The sequence below is a fragment of the Chinchilla lanigera genome, unplaced genomic scaffold, assembly GCF_000276665.1.
Source record: "Chinchilla lanigera isolate Chin_1 unplaced genomic scaffold, ChiLan1.0 scaffold00022, whole genome shotgun sequence".
NCBI lineage: Eukaryota > Metazoa > Chordata > Mammalia > Rodentia > Chinchillidae > Chinchilla > Chinchilla lanigera.
Genome location: NW_004955423.1, coordinates 23,893,256 through 23,910,581, shown reverse-complemented (window position 1 = coordinate 23,910,581; position 17,326 = coordinate 23,893,256). Strand labels below are relative to the sequence as shown.

At 45.3% G+C, this 17,326-nt stretch overlaps 1 protein-coding gene across 9 annotated transcripts in view; it reads right to left on the bottom strand.

Moving 5' to 3' along the window:
- The window catches only part of LOC102005272 (chromosome unknown open reading frame, human C1orf141), a 42,528-nt gene extending 25,649 nt beyond the window's left edge, over positions 1 to 16,879 (bottom strand). The window contains exons 1-5 of one of the 9 annotated variants that reach the window (XM_013514492.1): positions 16,013 to 16,075; positions 15,236 to 15,369; positions 14,040 to 14,131; positions 11,083 to 11,240; positions 4,902 to 5,002 (exon numbers count right to left, since the gene is read on the bottom strand). In XM_013514492.1, the coding sequence (XP_013369946.1) occupies positions 4,902 to 5,002; positions 11,083 to 11,240; positions 14,040 to 14,117 (337 nt within the window). In that variant the 5' untranslated portion in view covers positions 14,118 to 14,131; positions 15,236 to 15,369; positions 16,013 to 16,075. Of the gene's footprint in view, positions 1 to 4,901; positions 5,003 to 11,082; positions 11,241 to 14,039; positions 14,135 to 14,298; positions 14,723 to 15,235; positions 15,475 to 16,012; positions 16,076 to 16,842 lie in introns of those variants that run through there. The other 8 variants (XM_013514491.1, XM_013514493.1, XM_013514490.1 and 5 more) reach the window with 8 other exon arrangements.
- Positions 16,880 to 17,326: the final 447 nt, after the last annotated feature.

Below are 17,326 nucleotides of genomic sequence, written 5' to 3'. Positions count from 1 at the left end.
CAGGGTCTCCCTATGCAGTTCTGGCTGAGCTTGAGCTCTTGAACTTGCAACGACCCTCCTGCCTCAGCCTCCTGAGTGCTGGGATTACAGGTGTGCACCACCACACTCGGCTAAAAGGTCCATTTAAGAAAAATGAAATGGAAACAAAAAGCTACATCAAAATTATTGTCTTTATCCTTACGAAACTATAAATATTTACAAAAGTTTTTAAACATTGCATTTTAAAATATGAATAATGTCTCTGTATTTAAAGTATGCAGTATTAAAATGCACAGCAGAAATGGCAGATGGTAAATGTGAGACTACAGTAAAATAGCTTCAGGAATCTATAATTCAATATTAGATTTGGAAGAATGCGTAGTGTAATATCCAGGGTTATCAGTTAAAGAATAGAAACAGAGCACATAACTTACAAACCAGCAAAGGGGAAAAGGGAAATTGAAAAGTCAGTCCTGAAGAAAACACAAAGGATAGAAAAAGAAGCAATAAGCAGAGTAGAAAAAATAAGATGGCAGATTAAAATCTAAAGATACCGGTAATTAAGTAGATTAAATGCTCCATTCCAAAGAAGAGAATTGAATTAGAGTCTTTAAATCTAGCAATCTGATATTTGCAAGAGATAAATCTAGACCATAATGTCCTAGCAATTTAAAAATAAAATGATGAAAAAATATACTGACTGCTAACTAAAAAAGATAATGATACTAACATTGAGTAATAAGACAGGCCTTCCTAATAAAGGTTCAACTGACTAGACATATGTAATAATTCTAGTTTTTTATTTAACTAATAACAGACTAAACCATACTAAAATCTATGAATCAGAATTTGACAGCACCCCAAGGAAAATAAGTCTGAAATTTTTTGGTAAATGGTAGAACAAGCAAGCAGAAAACTCAGTAATGATATGGATGAATTGAAAAACACAGCAAAAAGTGTTGACCTAAGAGACACACACAGCCAGGCATAGCGGCACTGACACCTAAAATCCCAGCTAATCAGCAGGCTGAGGCAGGAAGATCGCAAGTTTGAGGCCAAACTAGGCAACTTAGAGAGACCTTGTCTCAAAATAAAATTTCAAAGGAGATAGAGATGCATTTACAATTGACTGTATGTTGGGTAGGAATACAGATGTGAACTTATTATATAGGACTGACATTGTTACCAAACACCGGGGTCATGCCCACAGTGACAGAATGGAACTATGGACAGAGGAGGTAGGGTCCAAGCAAATGTACTTGAAAGGTATGAAGGCATAACAAGGCAAAAGAGATGAAGGCCAGGAAGTAAACCTCCCACTGGGAGGGGCTGGGAGTCAGATTCCCAGGACAGCTCTTTGTCTGGGGCTTTTAACAGCTTTAGAAGGGAGCTCAGTCTGTTGTGTAAGAAATGTAATCTCCATCCTACGGACTGCACGTTTGTTAGGGATTCACTCTGTGTAGCATTCACACACAGTACCCGTGCGGGGCCCATGCGTGAGCGCTGGTCTGTCTGATCCCGCTCTGGGCAGGTCCCAGGCAGCTGCAGGACACATGCAGATGTTCATGTGTGGTCCCTGGAGGGCCCTCTCCAGCAGCCTCCTTTTTGGACTTTCTGACTCCACTCTGAGGCCTCTGTCCCTACTGCCTAATAGAACGCTAAGTCCCGCCCACTAATCCTATCACAACACCATGTGGAGTATACCTTCTAACCTCAGAGTAACTGAGCTAGCAAGCAGTGACAAAAAGATAAATAGGAAACCCCGTATAGTTGGAACTAGGACATGTATTTCTAAACAGCTAGTAGGTCAAGGAAGACATAAAGTGGAAAACAGAAAATTGCCATCATAGTCTTAAAGAACATGGTGGGAAGCCTTGTTCTCTGGAATTTTAAACTATAGAAATTAATGTTGGGTGGTACTGATGAAGAAGCAAAATAATCTATTTAAAAAGGATAAAAACCCCAGAAGAAAGATTCAGGAGTTAGGGAAAGAATAGCCTTTTTAAAAATAACATGCTGATAAACTGAGTATTTATATGAAAAAAATTAAATTAGACCCATACCTCACTCAAAATTTATTTCCAAGTCTTTTGCTAGACAAATAAGAAAATCTCTTTATGATCATAAAGTATGGAAAGATTTCTTAGACATGGTACAAAAAGTTCTACTCAGAAAGGGAAAGATTTAGTATATTTGGATTTGTCGAAGTAGAAACTTGCTGTTTCTCAGAGACCCTGCAAAGAGTGAAAAGAAACTCCCCCCCAAAGAGAGAAAACTCACTGAAAAAGAAAAGATATTCATGACATTTCTATCAGTGAGAAAAGGACAAAAGTTGAATTTTAATGTGAACTAAAACTTGGATGATTTCCAAGAGTACATTTTACATTTAATATACTTATACTCAATAAATATAAATTAATGAAGTTATATTTAATTGATCAATAGGCCTATAAAGAGTTCTTGACCTTACTAGTAAACATAGAAATGCACATCAAGGCCAGGGATATAGCTTAGCGGCACAAGTGCCTGGCTAGCAAGCACAAGGTGCAGAGTTCGATTCCCAGTGCAAAAGAAAGAAAGAAAGAAAGAAAGAAAGAAAGAAAGAAAGAAAGAAAGAAAGAAAGAAAGAAAGAAAGAAAGGCAAATTAAACTGTATTTGTGTATCATTATACATAAACCAGTAGATTAACAAAATTTTAAAAGCTAGCAATTCCAACCCTTAGCAAAGATGCAGAACAACTCACAAATCTGGTGGGCGTGTAAACGGGCACAAACATTTTGGAAAGTTTGCTCTTTCCTGTCATGGTTGAAGATAAGGTCACCCGGCAATAAAATCCTGCGTATGTGCCCTTGAGATGCTCTTCATGTCCCCTGCAGGGTGCATGAACACGAGCGTTCGTTTCAGCATCGTAATGACTGAAACACTAAAGTCCCCCAGTTTCAATGGGGTGGAGGATCATTTGTGATAAACTCGTGCAGTGGAATATTTTACACACAAAGCAGAAGAACTGTGTCTCCACACAGAATGAGTGAACTTTTCAAAGACAATGTGGAGAAAAAGCAAATACAAATGAATACAGAAAGTGTGATTATATTGATATAAAGTTCTTTAAAAATCAGAGAAAAACAGATGCGCTGGTTCTTTAGAGAGAGCTGTGCACATAAAGAAAGGCAGAGGAACCCCGTAGTGTGAACACTGAGGGACAAAGAAGAGAAAGGCTGGAAAAAATTGTGACGCTGGCGATATTTTTCTTCGACCTGTGTCCTTTCATACAGGTGTGGGGTTTATGATGATCATTACGCCATGCACCTGTATGCCTCTGGGATTGTAGCTCAGTGGCAGAGCACCTCCCTGGCATGCGTGAGGTCCTGGGTTCAATGTCCAGTGCCACATACACACACACACTCACACACACACACACACTTGTACACAAAGCCAGCATGTGTCCCAGAGCTCACAGTTAGTTCTCTGGAGCTCAAAGTAGATAGAACTTAAGAAGTGGTTCTGAAAACAAAATAGGAGGCATTTATATGCCCGACACACTTTTCTCTCTGTATGTTATTTCTTAATTTAAAATGGTTTAACCAGAAAGAAGGCAACTGACTAGAAAGAGGGCAAGAATGAAAGAAGAAAAACCTGCTGTCTACTGCGGTTGTATAAATAAAGGATGTCGATATGGGTCAGGGTGGTGACCGTGAAAATGTGACAAAAGATTAATTCAAGGTGAGGCAGAACGGAAAGGGCTTGCTGGTAGTTAGCTTCGGGGCTGAGAGAAAGGCCGTGCAAGGCGGCTTGTGAGTCGCAGGCGTGTGCCACCGGGCAGAAGGTGGTCTGGCATGCGCAAGGAAGCTGCCGGGGGGAGCTGAGGGGTGACAGAGGCAGGAGCACTGTTCTAGACATCTGGGGGTTAACGGAGGTATCAGTGTGATGGAGGCATCTGACTTGACCACAGGGAGAATCGAAAGGCTGAATAGCATCTCTGTGATATTTTAAACCGTGAGACTGGCTATGATCACCAGGAGAGCGTGCAGGAGCAGAGGCAGGCGCAGGATTAGCTTTGAGCAAGTACAGTACTTTAAGGATGGAGACGAGAAATGAAGAAAAATGAGAGGTGAGGGGACAGGAACACAGCTGTGGGTCTCACAGCCCGAAGAGGAGAGCTTCAAGGAGGAAGAGGGTCAGCCAGCTGTACATACTGAGAGGTGGAAGAAAATGGGGACAGAAAAATGTCCCATGGATGTGGCAACATGGAGGTCACGGGAAACCTTGGTCGTCATGCTTTCAGTGGAATAGTGGGGGCAGGAGGCCAGGCCAGAGGAGGGTGGAGGCGAAGAAAGAATTGAGGCAAGAGAGACATGTAAACACAGCGCTTGAAGTGTTAGATCACAAGCCGTGACCCAGGAAAGAGGCTTTGTGGGGCAGAGTGGGAACAAGAAGCCGTGGCCAGAGAAGACAGTGACACACTGTGACAAAGGCAGGGAGGGCGAAACAAAGGCCACACGGGACCCTCAAATCCTGTGAGCACCCATAACACTGGCTCCTAATTCACCAGTCCCCCAAACTTCTAATCCTGAGAGCGGGCTTCCATCAAGCAAGCTGTCTGAATTTGACTTCTATTTACCAGTGACAAGGAAACTCTTAAGACTGAGCTGAAAGGAAACGTATTTTCCTTCTGGAAGAAAGAAAAATGACCCCCATAAACATGAAAATACATTTATTAAAATGCATCTTGTGATCTTATAAACTGCCATTGTGATATTTAATCTCCCTTCACTTTGGTAAATTCTTCTTTATTGTTCATGCAAATGCTTTCAATGACATCAGGAATTTTAAGATACACATTAATAAAAAATATGAAAAGCAACATTAATAAGTCAAAGAGAAGTACATATGTCACACAAAGCACTACCTATTGACTTACTTTCTTGATTTTTTATATTTAATGGGACAATATGTGGCCTCAAATCAGACTTTTCAAAATCACTTTTGATAGGTTCAGGTTGACGTTGGAGGGAAATAAACCTGGAGGAAATAAAAATTATTCTAGATTAAAAATAATTCACAAAACAAATCTATGAAACAAACTTGAAGGAATATGCAGCTTCAGCCATTTAGATTTGGATGCTGTATTTGCGTGTGGTGCTAATACTATTATAGTATCAAGTGTAACAGATTATGGCTGGGCGGGAGCTGGCTATATTAGTGATGATTATTTAAAGTAGAGGAGAGGAGCTTGCTGTGTGCCGTTGTAATAGGGTCAAGGGCACTAAAGGACACTATTATTCACAAGGGACGTGACTATCCCTTTCAGAAAAGTGTGCTGCAATTAGATCAGTGTAAAATCGGGGTCACTACCAGACATGAATCAAAGTGCTAGAACCAAGAGGGAGGAACAGTTCAGGTACCACAGTTGTACACTAGAGAGGATCGCAACACTGTCGCATGACAAACAGAATTTCCCTCCTTCCAATTCTCGGTTTGTGGTGGTTAATTTTAGGCATCACCTTGATGGAATTAGGGGTTACCTGGAAGCTGGGAGAGGAGTCTTCCTGGGTGTGTCTGCAGTGTGTCCAGGACAGACTGGAGTGCGAGTCAGGGGACCGAGTGAGGAGGACCCACCTTCAGGGTGGCCAGGAACTTCCCAACCGACCAGGTCCCAGCAGGGTGGGATACACTCTCTGTCCTCCAACATCAGAACTCCAGGCTGTCTGCCGTTTGCACCCCAGGACTCACACCAGCCGCCCACTGGGCTCTCGGACGTTGGCCCTGGGTTAGGGCTCCCAGACCTAGCCAGCTTCCCTAGCTCCCAACCAGCAGCCTGTCCAGGACTTCTCCGCTTCCAAAGTCACATGAACCATGAACCAGTCCCTCTAACCCCTCTCTCCTTGCCAATCGGTTCTGTCTCTTTGGAAAACCCTGACTAACCCAACTGGCTATTGGTGGTGGGCAAGGAAGTTCGTGGCAATGAAGCAGAAATCCTGCCCTAACTGCAGCCACTTTGTTCAGTCAGCTGCAGGCCCTCTGCTCTCTGCCACTGAACTCAGCTAAATCATGTGTTTTGTCATCAAACTGAAGCTTCTGTGAATGTACTGCAAACAACTTCGCTGTATACAACTGTGCTCACCACACGACACCCACTGTGGCATAACCTTCCGCAAAAGCTTGTCTCACTCTCGTATCTTCTATTTGCCACCCCATAAATAAGACAAGGTCTCTGTAATCAATGCCTCAGACTTTGGAGATCACTCCTCTGGGGCACGCTAGGGTCAATAAAATTTCCCTTCTTCTCCTGAGCTCCTGGCTACTGTTGTTTCAATTTTTCCCACAACAGCATTATATAATTAATGATATTTCCGGTGTCTGGATGCTGGAGCAACCCAAGACTCGATCCTCAAACTTCACTCGTCCTTGATAGATGTCAGCCAACCCCACACCCTTAAATATCATCTACAGCTTGGCACCCAGACCCAAGCTCTTTCCTGAGCTCCAGGTTTATGTATCCTGTTGCCTATGTGACCCTGCACTTAGACATGTTTAGGTGTCTCCAACTGAACATATTCAAAGGCGAATTCTTGTTATCACCTCTTCCCTGTCTGTTCCTCTCCCAACTTCTCCATCTTCATTCTTCCAGAAGATTAAAACTATGAAGTTTTAAGGCATTTCTGACTTCTCTTCTCCCATTCTCAATCTATCAGCAGATCCCACCTGGTCCTTGCTTTGAAAGGTATTCCGAATACTACCACCTCTTTCCTCACTCCTTGCGCTCTTCCCGTCAGTGTGAACCAGCCCTACGCATCTCTAGCCTTCGTCTGCCTGCTCTCCCTATCACTCTTGTCTTCGTATTCTATGGCCAGTGCAGCTACAGGGACACTTGTGAATGATGATTGACATTTCTCTTCCACTATTTATCAGACTTGAATAAAATTTAAAAAGTCTCACTGCTAGAAAGAACCTCCCTTTCCTTTCTCATTGGGATTTGAAAAGAAGCTTTCACTGATACTCTCCCCGGATCCCTTCTGCACCCCCTTCTCTCCTAACCTCCACGGGGGGGTGCACAGTGAATTTTCTAGCTGTTTGAAAAGAGCTCAAGCAACTCGCAGGGACCTTGGCATTTGTTCTTCCCCTGCCTGTAATATTCTGAGATGTTGACACAACTTACTCCTTTATTTCCTGTCTCTGCTTGGTTTTCTTTCTCCTCTGATTTTTTTGTCCCCTACCCATCAGAAATAGTAATCTTAATTTCCTTAATTTATTATGTTTTTCTTTATAGAATTTTTCACTAGTGGGTTTGTGGTATGTGATCATTTGTGTATTTGGTTTCCTGTCTTCCCACCTTACTGTAGACCATGAACTCTGAGGGTGGAATACTTGTGTGTTTGTCTTATTATATTCTAAGCACCTGGACCAGTGAGTGGCACATAGTGCATGTGCAATAATTACAATGAAGATATTTTTTGTTATGCCTAAAATTTATTCCATTTAGTCATAGTGGAGTTGACATTTATCCTGCATAGTACTGGATTCTGTGTTAATCACCTTCCGTTACTGTAGCAACAAATACCTGAGCTAAATCAGCTTAATGGCAAAAAAGGTTTATTTTGGTACATAATTGTGGAAATTTCAACCCATGACCTGTGGTGGCACAGTACAGGGCGAACATATGGTGAGGGAAGTTGCTCACACCATGGTGGTGGGAAGCAGAGAGGAAGGAAGGAAGGGCAACCTCCTACCTTTCCCTCTGAGCCACGCCCTCAGTGACCCAAGACTTCCTAATAGGCCCCACCTCTTAAAGGTACCGCCACTTCACAATAGCACTGTGAACTGGGAACAAAGCTTTTGACACAGGGACCTTTGGGGCACACCGATCCAAACCAAAGCAAGTCCATTTTGTTAATACACTCAGCCGCCAGCGGTCCTTATCTCATCATCTTAGATGTGGTGAAAAATGATTTTTTTTTTTACCTTAGAGCTGAAGAAAAAGGAGCAATAAATACCCTGCATTCTACAGAGATTCACCAATAGAATGGGGCTGGGCATTCTTCTATGCATCCAAATAGCAGAAAATTATTACACAGGGAAAAGTAATGCATCAGAATTGTGAATCATTGACTCATCATGGTTGGCTGTGCCTCTCTCTTCTTAGTGTGAAGGGGTGGGGAAACCTCCACAAAGCTCACAGGAGGTTCCCAAAGAACCCCAAACCTGGTGCCATCAGATGGATCTGATACCGCCTTCCCCGGTTGCACACCTGTGGCACACTTACTGACTCCTCACATGTTTAGTTATCTAAGAGAAATTTGGGGAGGGAGGCATGAGTGTGTGAAAGAGGTCACATCGCACACCACGGTTGGGCACCACAAACATCTTGAGTGGGGGGGTCGCTATGGACAGGCATTTGTGCCCCCAAAGTTTAAATGCTGAAGCCTAAACGCCATAGCATTTGGAGGTGGGGCCCTAGGGCTGCAGTGCATTGTGGGACTGTACCCTCTGGAATGGAGTTAGTGCCTGATACGAAGAGACAAGTAAGGAATGACTCTCTCTCCTCTCTATCTGCCCACTACAAAAGGAAGCAGAAAGATGACAGCCACTTGCGAATCAGAAAGAGGAGCTTCATCAGGCCCCTGTCTGCTGGCCCCTTAACCTTGGGCTTCCTGGCTTCCGAGACCCTGAGGAATGAAGGTCTGTTGTTTAAGCCGCCCAGGCTGTGTTAACCTGGCACAGCACCCTGGAGCAGGACAGACGCCGGTACTGAGGGTGGCAGAGCTGCTGACCGGCCCCTGAATGTGAAAGGGGCACCGGAGCTGGGTGACAGGCACCGGCTGGAGGAGTTTGGAAGCACAAGTGAGCACCCAGGCCTGGAGTGCGGCCCTCCCAGCGTCCCTCTTCGCCTCTTCCGGAGAACAGCAGCTGAGCACCCGTGATAACTCTCTGGGTCTTTTCCCGTAGAAGCTAAGAATCTCAAAGTCTTCCTTAAGTTTCCCATTTCCTCCATTTCCTTTAGTCCCAGCTGGCAGTTTCGTCAGTGTGAGAGTGTATTTATTCCTGGCATGAGCCGTTCTTTATTGTGATAGCTCCTCAGATCTGCGGCTCACACCCATGTGTGGCTCCTTATCAAGGGCTCATTCACCACACTCTCGTGTTCTGTCCCCAGCACGCTTGCTCATACTTCACAATGAAGGCAGGCGGAACATCTTCCAAATTTTTACAGTATGGTTCTCTTCTTTTCTTTTTTTGGTACCAGGATTCGAACTCAGCATCTCGCACTTGCCAGGCAGGCACTGTGTCACTGAGCTATATCCCTGGCCCAATGGTTCCTTTCTGCTAAGTAATTCCATCTTTATTTTTTCCCCTCACATTTGACTGTAAATGTCAGGAGAACCAAGCCACTCCTTCAACACCTTGCTGCAAAATCCCCTCTCTTAATACCCATCTTCATTGTCCATGAATTCTGCCTTTCTCAGCATACTAGAGTACACACATAATTCAGCCACGTCCTTGGTTACTTTAAGTAAGAAGACACCTTTCCTCCAGTTTCAACAGCACACTTCTCACGTCCATGGAAACCTCAGCAGAATGGCCCTTAGCATCCACCGTTCTCCCAACACTTGAGTGGCGATTACTACAGGTAAGAGGACACAACGTTCTCTTGGAAGAGAAAATCCTCCCTCTCATTTCCTGAGTCCCTGACAGAGTTGCCTTCAGCACGCAATTATAAAAGCTTCATGAATGGGATTGGTGCCCTCATAAGATGGGTCTCTCCTCTCCTCTCCTCCTCTCTCCCTCTGTCTCCCTCTCTCTCTCTCCCCTCCTCCCGTTTCAATGCGCAGACAGTTGCCCGAGAACCGGGACTGCCTGCCTCAGACACTGGATCTGCCAGCGTCTTGATCTTGGATGGTCCAGCCCTCGGAACGATGAGGAATAATTTTCTGGGCAGTTTGTGGCATTGATCAGACCAGCCTGAAGTGACTAATGTAGGGTATTCAGTGGACATGGAGGTGACAACAGGGCTTACGTCATTTTGCCAATACGCCCCCCAGATTGGTAACTTCCAAGTCTGACACTAGTGACCATCTCCAGCCCGGACGCCCCCTCCTGGCCGCCCCTTGGGCAAGCAGATTTCCTGCACCCAGCCCCCTCCACCCTGCGGGTCGTGCCCTGGAGCCTGATGACCGTGGACTCAAACCATGAGCCAAGTGAGCCTCTGCTCCTTGAAGTTGTCTTGTCAGGCGTTTGTCCCAGCAGTGGGAAATGACTAAGGTGTCCTCTTTTGTCCTTGGCGGTGGTTCTGGTTCTCTGGACACCGATTAAGCCAAACTTGTTCTCCGAATCTCCGAAACAGGTGCCTCTGACTTTACAGCCCAGACTGACTTTGCCTCTGGCCTCAAACTTCAGCAGCCAATCTGGACTCCAAAGGAACATTACTCAGCCACTGATGGGTTACCCTGTCGCTAACACAGAATCAAGGATGCCTCTGTCAGCTATGCAGGAAATGATCTGATCTGAGGGGAAAACAGTAGCGACAGTATTCTGGAAAATACCACCATAAACCATGGTTGTCTTTAAATGTATCTAATGGGTCACTGTTCATATATTACATGGTTACATAATGGCATACACATATACTAAGTGTGTAGGTCATATACACACACAACTGTGTATATGTTCTCCACCTTAGTTAAAATAAATCCTGGACCCAGGCATGGCGGCACATGCCTGTAATCCTAGCACTCTGGGAAGCAGAAGTGGGGGATCACAAGTCTGAGCGCAACCTGGGCAATTTAGCAATTTAGGAGATGCTATCTGAAAAAAGAAATTTTTTTAAAAAAAATTTTTAAAAGGAGAAGGATGTAGCTCAGTGCAAAGGCGGGGGGGCAGGGGGCGGGGAATCTTCACATTAATTTGGAACAATATAATTGAATTTAAGAAAGGCCTCTCTTTAAAAATTTAGAACTGCAACTACTATCTACATTAGTAAACTGTCATATTACATATTTTATAAACTAGGGGTATTTAGAATTGTAGTATGTTTAACTCAATATAGGACAATACAAAGTAATGCTTTGAACCTTCAGGCTGAAAGTGTAACATCCTTAGATAGTTACTTTTTGGGTTTCTTAGTGTCACATGACTTATCTGCTCTGATCTTCGATGCTGTCTTAGATGTGGGTACAGCGACAGCCTCTTCAAATTCCAGATGAAAGTCAAATGTCAGGGGGATAACCAGGGTCTTTCTCTTCTCTTCATTCTGAAGCCTGTTTTTCTGCAGCAAAGCCAAAGTAGAAAAAAAAAATAATTACTTTTCCTATAGGGAAAAGCCTATGTGGACAAAAATTAATCTTGTTTCACACACACACACACACACACACACACACACACACACGCGGAATTAATGCACCAGGCAATAATAGAAAAGTATTACAGATCTCAAGTTAGACGTTTGTGCATGAACTTTTTTATGCCTTTGCTGGGTGACCTGAGGAATTCTTTTCCCATCTCTGGAAGGGGTTGTTGGGCCAGATGAGCTCAGGCTCCCTTCTAACTGTACAGTTCAGAGGTGAACCAAACATCCACACATGGACTTTAGCAAACACTGATGCACAGAGTTACTAGAACACAGAAGGCACCTCTCTCTCCACACCATTCCCTTACTGCCCACACTGGTAAATCGCACAAACTGTCTAGTTGTGTGAGCCAGAAATAGAGGCAGAATATTGGGTGTGGTGGCGCATGCCTGTAATCCCAGTACTCGGGAGGCTGAGGCACAAGGATCAGCACAAGTTTGAGGTCAGCCTGGGCTACGTAGTGAGACCCTGCCTCAAAAAGCCAAACCAAGGCAAAACAAATCAAAAATAAAGAAAACGAGGCAGAAATCTAGCTGTGCTAGCACATTCCTATAATTCCAGTGCTCTGGGAGGCTGAGGCAGGAGGCTCACCCAGTCAGGGCAATTTAGCAACTTAGTGAGATCCTGTCTCAAAATAACAAATAGGCCTAGGGATGTAGCTCAGTGCAAAGGCCCTGGGTTCAATGCCCAGTATGGGATAAAGGAAGAGGAAGAGAAGGAGGAGGGATGGGGAGGAAGAAGTAGGAGAAGGAGGGGCTAAAGGAAGGAAGGGAGGGAAGGAGAGAGGAAGGAAGGAAGGAAGGAGGAGGAAAGAAGCAGCAATCAGAAGAGGACTTTGTTAAAATACTTAAACAAGTGGACTGAAGAAAGAGGCACAGCTAAAATGTGAGTTAAGGAGCTGAATACTTTCTCTTTTCTTTTTGGTTTTTGGTTTTTCTCCGGTACCGGGAACCGAACTCACGACCTTGAGCTTGCCAGGCAGGCGCTTTTGCCGCTGAGCTAAATCCCCAGCCCCACTTTCTCTATACATTTCTCCCAGGGCAAAGAACAGAGGAATAAAGAGATGAAAATTTAGAAGCAGAGTCAAGGGAAACGGGAACTTCGGCTGCTGCCCAAAAAGGATTCAGTCCTGCGGGAATCAGCTCCTGCTGTGAAGAACCAGAGAATCAGAATATGCGAACGTATGAGAGTACATTCCCCACGGCTCAGACATGGGAAAGCGACAGGGCAGGCGGGACAAGAGAAAGGAGATAAAGGTGGCCTCCCCAAGCCAGCACACCTCCTACGGCCGGGGCGGCTTCCAGTTGAGGTGCAGGGAAGGGGAACCCTTGGGTTTTGGGGTTCTCAGGCCAAACCCTCTGCCTGGATCTTGCTGAGTGCAGGAGAAAGATTCTCAAGAAAACCTGGGAACCTCAAGGGCCATTGCACTTGGCAAAGAGGTCCATCTCCAGAATGGCTCTATTCACAGAAATTTCTCAAGACTATGAAATTGTAGAGAGGGAAGCAATTCCGCAGTAGCCACGGGATAGAGGTGGCGGGTGGGATACTACCCAGAAGTAACGGGAAAGAGCTGTGGGCAGAGCACGGGGTTTCCCGGAACTACACGCACACAGGCACCTACACAGAGGGATGCAGGCTAAACGCTGGTGAAAGCGGAACGAAACCTGTGATTCCGCTGACTGCGGTAGGTGAGCGTCAGCGTCCTGGGTCTAATACTGTGCTCATCACTAGGTCAGCACTGCAGGAAACCCGGGGAGAAGAGCGTGGGCTTCCTGCATGCTATCCGCAACTTCCTTTGAGTCTGTAGTTACTTTTTTTACAGTGTAAAACAATTTTTAAAAAAATTACCAAAGTGATTGAGGTACTATCTTTTTTTTTGCATTAAAAAGGAAATAGGTAAAAATCTACCTTCCTGTACTGATGTATATTTACATTATAAATTACATAAATTTACATGCAGGATAGTGTCTGCATATATGTATGTTATTGTAAGAGCACAAAAGAATATGTGGGTGAATAAACTCCATCTGTTAAAATTTGTTTTCCTCAGAATGAAAAGTTACAGGGAAAAGGCCCAAGACTATCAATTTTTCCGTATTTAACTTTCTTTATGTATAACTTTGTAATATATCACTAGGTGTCAACTTATTTTCAAAAGTAAGTTTTACATTTATACATTAAGAAAGAGAAATTTTAAAAGACGATTTTATACTACACAATTTAAGATTTCCAGCGAATCAAAACTGAATTGTTCATGTATACCAAAAATTGGGGTTTTGAGAATTATAGTCTTTGTTAATATTTTTCTTGAACTCTGAGTCTTGCCTTTTTAAATGTACCTCAATTACTTCTATAAATTTTAATTACTCCTAATGCAGTAAGCACGGCAGATAGTCCCACCCTCTTATCTACTGAAGATAAGCTTTGTCTATGTTTAATACATTGGTGAGACTGTACAAGAGGTCATGTTTACTGTCTTATAGCATAGTTTTATTTTTATTTTAGGCAAGTTTAGTACATTTCATAAACATTAGTTATCTAGCGGTTATTTTTTCTATTTATTTTATTATTCCATTAGATAAATGACTTCTCATTTTATTTGCTTTTTATGTTACATCTTCAGATTAATGCATCATTAACTAGAAAGCAGAATCACTTGCGTTTGAAATGTGAGTATCTTAATGATTAAATTGCATTTCGGTGTTTGCTTTACAGACCTCTGCCCGTCTGTCCAGGAGAGCCTTTGCCCGCACATCCAGGACGTCTAACTTCTGCAGAACTCTTTCTGCCATCATCTTTCAGTAAATTCCTACTTCAGAAGGGGGAGGAAGAAGAAATCTCCAGTTCAAATTTTAACACATAATCGATTACTTTGGCACCAGCATTACATTTCGGTTTTAGGTAAAAAATAGAACTGGACAGATCACGAAATTAACTATAGAATTATAAACAGACCCATTCTTCACGGATATCCACATGCTCAGAACCCCACATCCGTGCGGGCCGGGGAATGTTTCTATTCATGATGAAGGGGAGCTGGAGAAGGCTCGGGATTCCGGAGGGGAACCCGGGGTGGCCTGAAGATGACATCACAAAGGTGGCAACAGGGGCAGGAGGCATCGCAGCATGGGTGTGATTTTAAAAACAACGTTGCTTTGCAATTCCTTTGCTATGAGTAAATCACTTCAGCTATGACATGGGTTTTAGCAAATTATTGTGCTTATCACAGATTTTTTAAAAGTGGGAAGAAATAATTACTTTTAGGTGTCAATGACAGTTTTAAGAATACTAAATGTAAGAGTTAAGTGAAGCTAAGATAATCTTATTATATGCTGCAGTTTCATATTTTGCAAGCATCCCGTTTCCGTTTTTTTCTACCCCTTGGCCATCAACCTTGGTCTCCAAACGTCTGGTTGCTTACTTGCTTCCTACATGGGTTACTTCTTCCATAATTCCTGTACTAATTTTCTTCGGCTTTAGAAAACAAGACTTCATTCAGCAATTTAGTATCTTCTCCGATCATCCAGTGATTTGGTATCTTCCATGCAATGCCCTCTTTGATCCTGTTTTCTTTCCTTTCTGAATTTTTCTTGGTCATATTCTGGATTTTCTATCAAATTCTTATTCGGTGAGACAAAGCTAAAATTGACTGTCCAATAAAGCCCAAGAGTAACCCCTGAATGCATGGTAACTGTTAAAGAAAGTCACCCCGGTAAGCATCACTGCGTGTCCACAGCAGGACAACAAAGTTAGCTTTGTGTTCAGTAGATCTTGTCCCCTTTATCAGCTTGGGGTGGGAGAGGTGATCTCACTCCCTGAGGGTGCACACAGGGGTCTGGAGTACTCCCACATGCGCTTAAAGGTGGGGCGGTGATGTCACCTGGACCTCGCGGGATCTCAGGGGAGAACGCACCTCGCATCCCTCCAGGAGCAGTGAGCATGCGCTGACCAGCGAGCCGCCTACTCAGGGGCCTGCGGACTCCACAGCATCTTAGGACCAAGCGTTCCGGTTGGCCTGTAATGAACTATGAACTTCGTGATGATCTCCTGAAGGACGAGAGGAAGTCGGATGAATAAGGTGACTCTTGCCAAATGTACAGCAAAACCGTTTAGAAAGGAAACTGGATTTATTTCAGTTCTTAATTCCTAGGTCAGTCGTGACAGTTTGGGGGTGGAGGACAACGAGATGGAGAACTTGTCAGCTGGGGCGCAGTGAGCTCCCAGTCTCTCTTCCCGGCAAACCATGCACGGGCCCGGTTTACGGCCGCGATGTCAGAGCCCACGGGATCCGCGCCTCGGAAGCCGAGCCACAACCTGAATTCCGCAGAGCGTAAAAGCAGCTGCCTTTAAGGGCAATATTTCACGTTAAAGGCTTGCACCGCTGACACCGAAGACAGAAACAAACAAAACTAAACGCTGTCGATTCCACAGGCCTCTGAGCAGGCTTCTTTAGCAAGTTCTACTTAAAGAAAAACTCAGGCAAACCAAGAGCCTCTCAGCCCACGAACCAAGCAGTAGCATTGACAGTGAAGGGTTAGCTAGAGGTTGACTCCCGCGATGCGGCCGTGTCAGTTCAAATGTCGGTTCCCCGCTCCAACCTTTTATCTGCGTTCCCTCCTCCCTGGGCCGGGACCGCCCTGAGCTTGCAGCCCGCCTGCTGATGATTCATTTTCCCTCCGTAATGAGCTACCTGGCTGAATTCCTCTAGTTCACCTTCCAAGTGCATTCCCAGGGAATCTTTTTTCTTTTAGACCTGGAAAGTTGATAAATGGAGTGTATTATGGGTTGGATGATCCCCACACACGCACATGCCGAAGCCCTAAGTTCTGGTCACTCAGAGTGGGATTTATTTGGAGATAGGAGGTCAAGACAGGGGTGGTACAGACCCTCGTCCTATGGCCGGTGTCCTGTAAGCGAGGACATCGGGACGCACGGGCCACACAGAGGGAAGAGGCAGAGGCCGGGGCGGGCAGCCGCCCACCTGCAGTCAGGGAGCGAGAGAGACCCAGCCGCCCGGGCTGCGCTCCAGCTCCCACCGCCAGACCGGTGAGGACACTGGTTTCTGTCGCCTGCGTCTTCGTATTTTGCTGACAGCTCTCGAAAACGAATAAAGACCACGAACAGGGAGCTCGGTCCCGGCGGCGTGGTTCCGAGGGTGACGCATCGCCTCGGCCCTGAGCTCAGATCCACGCAGTGTAGCTTTTCCGCCCTTTCCGGTCTAGAGGGAGTGTGGAGGAATGTTTATCCCTCACTTTCTAAGCTTTGCCAGCATTTGCCCGTCACCACCGTAAGGCTGGAGGGGCGTTTGTAAGGGAAACACCGGGGAATTTCTGAAGGCCGGGTGGTCTGTACCACCCCTGTCTAAAGCCCGGGCGCGGGGTCCACTCGGCCGGGCCCGCTGACCCCGCGCGCGGTTCGGAAGGCGCCCAGCCCGGCCCGGCCCGCTCCTCCTGCCTCGGCATCCACCCCGCCCCGCACCCAGACCGGGCTCAAACCGATTCCGGCTTCGCAGGGCGGCACCTGCGGGTCCAGCCAGCGGCGCTGCGTTCCGTTCCCGGCTCCTCCTCCGTCCCCTAGGCAACGCGTCCCGTCCCCATGGAAACAGGCTTAGCTCTCCGGGCGGGCCTGGTGCGGCCCTTATCCGGGTCCACGCACGGGGCTGAAGGCCTGGGGGGCAGCGAGGGAGAGCGGACTCAGGACGGGCAGTGATTCTGCTTCTTGCAATCCCTCCTTCATTTTGTACTTTCCTTTGCGTCTCACGCGCGAACACACACACACACACACACACACACACACACACACAATGCTTTCTTTTTGCTAGAACCAGCTAGTCGCAGTCCATGCATGAAAGCATTGGAACCAGTTTAGTTCACACACTTAGTGTATAAGAACTATAATAATAGAAATACAAAATATAAGGTGGTTTAGCTGGGCTTGGGAGGCGTGCCTGCAACTCCAGAACTCTGGAAAGCTGAGGCATGAGGGTTGTGTCCCCACCCCAAAA